Source organism: Coregonus lavaretus (genome assembly GCF_964263955.1).
Source record: "Coregonus lavaretus genome assembly, contig: HAP1_SCAFFOLD_559, whole genome shotgun sequence".
NCBI lineage: Eukaryota > Metazoa > Chordata > Actinopteri > Salmoniformes > Salmonidae > Coregonus > Coregonus lavaretus.
Window position 1 is genome coordinate 130,345 of NW_028163104.1, and position 7,156 is coordinate 137,500.

The following is a 7,156-nucleotide window of genomic DNA, read 5'->3' on the forward strand; positions in this document are numbered from 1 at the left end:
CAAGGCAGAAGACAAGCTGCAGTGTGTGTCAACTTGACGAGGCGGGATGGCAAATGCGTTGAGAAATTCCGCAAAATTCGCCTTTTCAGGTATGTGAACTTACCTGGCATTGAATAAGAACAGCAGGAAGAGTTCAATGGCTAATTCTCATGAGTGCTGATGGCCTATTTCGCGAACAAACAAGAATATCAGTGGTTAGCTTGCATGGCTAATTAGTTACCTAGCTAGCTAGCCTGCCCTTCGCTGGCCAAAACTTTCAGAAACTAGAGCAAAGTTCACGGAACGCTTGAGACTGTCCTTATGTCGAGTAATGACACCTTATGTCAGTTTGCGTGGGCTATCTAGGAACTATCAAGTAACTAACAATATCAACTAACTAATATATCGTAGAGCGTTGTTGTTGTATAAGAACATCTCTAACATGATTACAGAAGCACAAATATCATACCATCCCGCCCAAGAAAAATGCTAACCTACCCTGTTATTGTGATATTTGTGTGTCTAACTTTCTCACTCATTATTCACGCTTCATTCAGGACTATCCATAATCATGGTAGCATCACATTAATATAGAAGTGTTTAAAAACAATATATTCTTATTTACAGTAAAAGTGACTCCAAAATGGCTCAATACATTTTTTAAACCTTTATTTAACTAGGCAAGTCAGTTAAGAACAAATTCTTATTTACAATGACGGCCAAACCCGAGTGGCGCAGTGGTCTAAGGCACTGTATCGCTAACTTACAGTTATTGCATACATTATTCTTTTTTATTTTCATACTGGCCCCCCGTGGGAATCGAACCCACAACCCTGGCGTTGCAAACGCCATGCTCTACCAACTGAGCTACCTCCCTGCCGGCCATTCCCTCCCCTACCCTGGACGACGCTGGGCCAATTGTGCGCCGCCCCATTGTCTCCCTGTTGCGGCCGGCTACAGCAGTGCCTGGATTCGAACCAGGAGGCAATGGCCGGCAGGGAGGTAGCTCAGTTGGTAGAGCATGGCGTTTGCAACGCCAGGGTTGTGGGTTCGATTCCCACGGGGGGCCAGTATGAAAATAAAAAAGAATAATGTATGCACTAACTGTAAGTCGCTCTGGATAAGAGCGTCTGCTAAATGACGTAAATGTAACGACGCTGGGCCAATTGTGCGCTGCCCTATGGGACACCCAATCATGGCCGGTTGTGATACAGCCTGGAATCGAACCAGGGGGTCTGTAGTGACGCCTCAAGCACTGAGATGCAGTGCCTTAGACCGCTGACTCGGGAGCCCAAGTATTTACCATTCATTTCTATTGGGCACAAAATAATCTGAAACACAACCTAAACAAACAGCAAATGCATCCAACAAGTTTGTAGAGTCACAAGCTTGATTTGGTCCTTGCGTGCTATGAATATGGGACAAAATACTTTTCACATATAAGTGAATTTGTACCAATACTTTTGGTCCTCTAAAATGGGGGGGACAGTGTACAAAAAGTGCTGTAAGTTCTAAACGGTTCACCCAAAATGGATGAAAATACCCTCAAATTAAAGCTAACAGTCTGCACTTTAACCCGAAAGTCATTGTATAATTTCAAATCCAAAGTGCTGGAGTACAGATACAAAACAAAAACTGCCACAATACTTTTGGAGCTCACTGTATATAGTGAGTAGGGTGCCATATCAGACACAGCCGTCGTCTTATAATACAGGGTCACAATGTCAACCATCAGGGGTGTAATCATTAGTCCAAAACGTTTTGCAACGGAAACCGTTTACTCCAAACGGAAAGAGTTTTGCACAGAAAACAAGAGTTTATTAGGACAAATTCAGGTAGGTCCCTCCCTGTTTCATTCCGTTTTTGGTTCAGTTTGGATCCTAGTGAAGACACTCCAGCAGGGCTGAAAGTAGTTTTCATTTCTTCCTGGTATCGGGACCTTCTGTGTGTGTGTATGTGCCTAATCATAGAATTACATATAGAATCCCTATGAATTTAATACGATCTCTATGGGCCTAATATTAAAGATTTGTCGTTTAACTTTACATTTATTAGCCTACATTTTTATGTGGTATAAACACAACCAGTCATGATGTTTATCTGATTGTTAAATAATTACTTCAAAATGCTAATGTAGGCTACCTGAGCACGTTACTCAGGGATGGCTGAACGACGGGGTAGGCTACCTGAGCACGTTACTCAGGGATGGCTGAACGACGGGGTAGGCTACCTGAGCACGTTACTCAGGGATGGCTGAACGACGGGGTAGGCTACCTGAGCACGTTACTCAGGGATGGCTGAACGACGGGGTAGGCTACCTGAGCACGTTACTCAGGGATGGCTGAACGACGGGTTTAAAAAAAACAAAAAAAAAACGTTTTTAAGACTCATTTAGATATTTTTCTGCTTATAATTTCTGACATTTAGTAGGCTATTTGTTAGTCAACTTATCTATAATTAAAAACATGCAGCTGATCTTCTGTCATTACTTGATGCTTGTCTAGAATATTTAGATAAAGCCTAGCTCACCAGAATGATGTCATAAATTGATAGAATGAATGCATCATCAACAATCTAGTTGACATTGGTAAAGTCTACATTTCTGCTTCGGTCATAGATCGAGGACATTTAGGGACCAGGGTTTATGTGGTTGAAAATTAAATACTGTCAGCTTTTATGTCGCTGTCAGAAATTGCGCATTTAGGCCACACAACAGGTCCCTAAGCGTGCAATCGCATTCTCTCAAGATGCTGAAAGAAAAATAAATCCTATTTCTCCACACCTGTTCACGAGACAAAATTAACATTTGGTGTATCATTATACTGCAAGGAACACTTAATTCTGTAGGAGTTAATATTATAAAAGGCTACCTGAGGCCTGCGGTCAGTGTCCAGACTTCAGTTCATATTATAATAGGCTACATGAGGCCTGCGGTCAGTGTCCAGACTTCAGTTCATATTATAATAGGCTACATGAGGCCTACAGTCAGTGTCCAGACTTCAGTTAATATTATAATAGGCTACCTGAGGCCTACAGTCAGTGTCCAGACTTCAGTTAATATTGTAATAGGCTACCTGAGGCCTACAGTCAGTGTCCAGACTTCAGTTAATATTATAATAGGCTACCTGAGGCCTACAGTCAGTGTCCAGACTTCAGTTAATATTATAATAGGCTACATGAGGCCTGCGGTCAGTGTCCAGACTTCAGTTAATATTATAATAGGCTACATGAGGCCTGCGGTCAGTGTCCAGACTTCAGTTCATATTATAATAGGCTACATGAGGCCTACAGTCAGTGTCCAGACTTCAGTTAATATTATAATAGGCTACCTGAGGCCTACAGTCAGTGTCCAGACTTCAGTTAATATTATAATAGGCTACCTGAGGCCTGCAGTCAGTGTCCAGACTTCAGTTAATATTCCAACTATTATGCTACTCCGGCATCCATACATTGACATTTTATACATTACTGCTTATCACTTACTAACCATCAGTTATTCACATTGCTTTAATACAATATTTCAGTTGTTGGGGCGGCAGGTAGCTTAGTGGTTAAGAGCGTTGTGCCAGTAACCGAAAGGTCGCTGGTTCTAATCCCCGAGCCGACTAGGTGAAAAATCTGTCGATTGTGCCCTTGAGCAAGGCACTTAACCCTAATTGCTCATGTAAGTCGTTCTGGATAAGAGCGTCTGCTAAATGACTAAAATGTAAATGTTGTGTATATTCCATTTGTTTTATTTGATCACCTCTATAGAGCTGCTGTCTGACAAAATCACTATTTTAGTAGTTCTTCAAATTTAAATAAGGCATATTTTTCTGACTGCTGAATACCAACACCTCGCGAAGCAACGTCTTTCTATGTATCCCCTCTTGATCACGCATTCTTCTTCTCTTCTGTAGCAGGCGTAAAAGAAACACAGAGCGGACAAGTAGCCGCGCAATGGATTATGGTCATTGTAGTTAATTACCACATTTTCTGCGCTAAACTATGTAGAACGTTGGCCTGTTGGAAACTACAAGTCCCTACGACATTGCACAGTTCGGGCTGGATCTGATTTATCTCTAGAGGAACTGCAGCGCAATGACGGGACGAAAATGGAATTCAAATAATTGAACCGACGTCGGTCAATTCATTTTTTTAAAACTGAAAAATAACCGACATTTCGGTTAATCGCTGTAGACGTGAGGGTGTTATTGTTATATTATAATTTTATATTATTATATTGTTTTATACCATGTTATTGTTGAATACTCCTTTCTGATTGGCTTGAAGGGCATTCTAGAGTGTGCATTATTTCACTATAACGCACTTTATATTGTTATATTATGTTATGTTATATTATTATTATATTGTTTGTTATATTATATATTGTTATTGTATTGTTATAATATGATATTGTATTGTTCTTTGGCAGGTGTGTTGTCCCAGTTGTCCAGCCACAGTAGAAATGGGAGTGTGTGTGTTTCACCGTGCTTCTCTCTGCAGCGGAGGAACAACTCTACCTCACCTAAGATCAAGGTGGATCTGGACAGCAGTACAGGTAAACCCCTGCACAGCGTCTTGCACCTGTCCCAAATGGCACCCTATCCACTACATAAGGGGAAGACAACCCTGGTCCTGGAGGGCAACAGGTACTGTCTACATCAGGGGTAGATAACCCTGGTCCTGGAGGACAAAAGGGTACTGTCTACATCAGGGGTAGATAACCCTGGTCCTGGAGGGCAATAGGTACTGTCTACATCAGGGGTAGATAACCCTGGTCCTGGAGGACAAAAGGGTACTGTCTACATCAGGGGTAGATAACCCTGGTCCTGGAGGGCAATAGGTACTGTCTACATCAGGGGTAGATAACCCTGGTCCTGGAGGGCAATAGGTACTGTCTACATCAGGGGTAGATAACCCTGGTCCTGGAGGACAATAGGTACTGTCTACATCATCAGGGGTAGATAACCCTGGTCCTGGAGGACAACAGGTACTGTCTACATCATCAGGGGTAGATAACCCTGGTCCTGGAGGACAACAGGTACTGTCTACATCAGGGGTAGATAACCCTGGTCCTGGAGGACAACAGGTACTGTCTACATCATCAGGGGTAGATAACCCTGGTCCTGGAGGACAACAGGTACTGTCTACATCATCAGGGGTAGATAACCCTGGTCCTGGAGGACAACAGGTACTGTCTACATCAGGGGTAGATAACCCTGGTCCTGGAGGACAACAGGTACTGTCTACATCAGGGGAAGATAACCCTGGTCCTGGAGGACAACAGGTACTGTCTACATCAGGGGTAGATAACCCTGGTCCTGGAGGGAAACAGGTACTGTCTACATCAGGGGTAGATAACCCTGGTCCTGGAGGACAACAGGTACTGTCTACATCAGGGGTAGATAACCCTGGTCCTGGAGGACAACAGGTACTGTCTACATCAGGGGTAGATAACCCTGGTCCTGGAGGACAACAGGTACTGTCTACATCAGGGGTAGATAACCCTGGTCCTGGAGGACAACAGGTACTGTCTACATCATCAGGGGTAGATAACCCTGGTCCTGGAGGACAACAGGTACTGTCTACATCAGGGGTAGATAACCCTGGTCCTGGAGGACAACAGGTACTGTCTACATCAGGGGTAGATAACCCTGGTCCTGGAGGACAACAGGTACTGTCTACATCATCAGGGGTAGATAACCCTGGTCCTGGAGGACAACAGGTACTGTCTACATCAGGGGTAGATAACCCTGGTCCTGGAGGGCCACAGACACTGTCTACATCAGGGGTAGATAACCCTGGTCCTGGAGGACAATAGGTACTGTCTACATCAGGGGTAGATAACCCTGGTCCTGGAGGACAACAGGTACTGTCTACATCATCAGGGGTAGATAACCCTGGTCCTGGAGGACAACAGGTACTGTCTACATCAGGGGTAGATAACCCTGGTCCTGGAGGACAACAGGTACTGTCTACATCAGGGGTAGATAACCCTGGTCCTGGAGGACAATAGGTACTGTCTACATCATCAGGGGTAGATAACCCTGGTCCTGGAGGGCCACAGACACTGTCTACATCAGGGGTAGATAACCCTGGTCCTGGAGGACAATAGGTACTGTCTACATCATCAGGGGTAGATAACCCTGGTCCTGGAGGACAACAGGTACTGTCTACATCAGGGGTAGATAACCCTGGTCCTGGAGGGCCACAGACACTGTCTACATCAGGGGTAGATAACCCTGGTCCTGGAGGACAATAGGTACTGTCTACATAAGGGGAAGACAACCCTGGTCCTGGAGGGCAAAAGGGTACTGTCTACATCAGGGGTAGATAACCCTGGTCCTGGAGGACAATAGGTACTGTCTACATCAGGGGTAGATAACCCTGGTCCTGGAGGACAATAGGTACTTCATGGTTTTGATTTAACCGACCTGGAAGACCAGGGGTGTGGAATTTAGGCAGTCACTGAACTGATCAATTATTTATATTGCATTAAAGGGTAACTACACCCAAAAATATTAAAAATCACAATTTCTTAGATTTTTCCCAGACCTCAAAAGTGGTCTCCTGATGTGGTTTAGGCATTGTGGACTTCCAATTGTGTTGTTTTTCTATAAAAAAAACAACCTGGAAAAACAAAAGGGAATCAGGCAAAAAATAAAACCTATTTTATAGGGCCCTACACACTATTCCCTACATAGTGTACTATTTTTGACCAGAGCCCTATGACCAAGTCTGCATCCTAAATGTCAGCCTGTTCTCTATGTAGTGCAGGACATTGAGAACAGGCTGACATTCGTTGTCCCTCTCTCTCCTCTCCCCCTCTCCCTCCCCTGCATCTCCCCCACCACCTCCTCCCTCTCTCTCCTCTCCCCCCTCTCCCTCCCCTGCATCTCCCCCACCACCTCCTCCCTCTCTCTCCTCTCCCCCTCTCCCTCCCCTGCATCTCCCCCACCACCTCCTCCCTCTCTCTCCTCTCCCCCTCTCCCTCCCCTGCATCTCCCCCACCACCTCCTCCTTCTCTCTCCTCTCCCCCTCTCCCTCCCCTGCATCTCCCCCACCACCTCCTCCCTCTCTCTCCTCTCCCCCTCTCCCTCCCCTGCATCTCCCCCACCACCTCCTCCCTCTCTCTCCTCTCCCCCTCTCCCTCCCCTGCATCTCCCCCACCACCTCCCCCTTCTCTCTCCTCTCC

General features: G+C 45.2%; 1 protein-coding gene across 1 annotated transcript in view; it reads left to right on the plus strand.

The window, feature by feature from the left end:
• Window positions 1-7,156, plus strand: part of LOC311118480 (enoyl-CoA delta isomerase 1, mitochondrial-like) — a 19,402-nt gene continuing 12,246 nt past the window's right edge. The window contains exons 1-2 of the mRNA XM_084193272.1: window positions 1-89; window positions 4,394-4,519. Of these exons, the coding sequence (XP_084049398.1) occupies window positions 47-89; window positions 4,394-4,519 (169 nt within the window). The 5' untranslated portion in view covers window positions 1-46. The remainder of the gene's footprint in view (window positions 90-4,393; window positions 4,520-7,156) is intronic.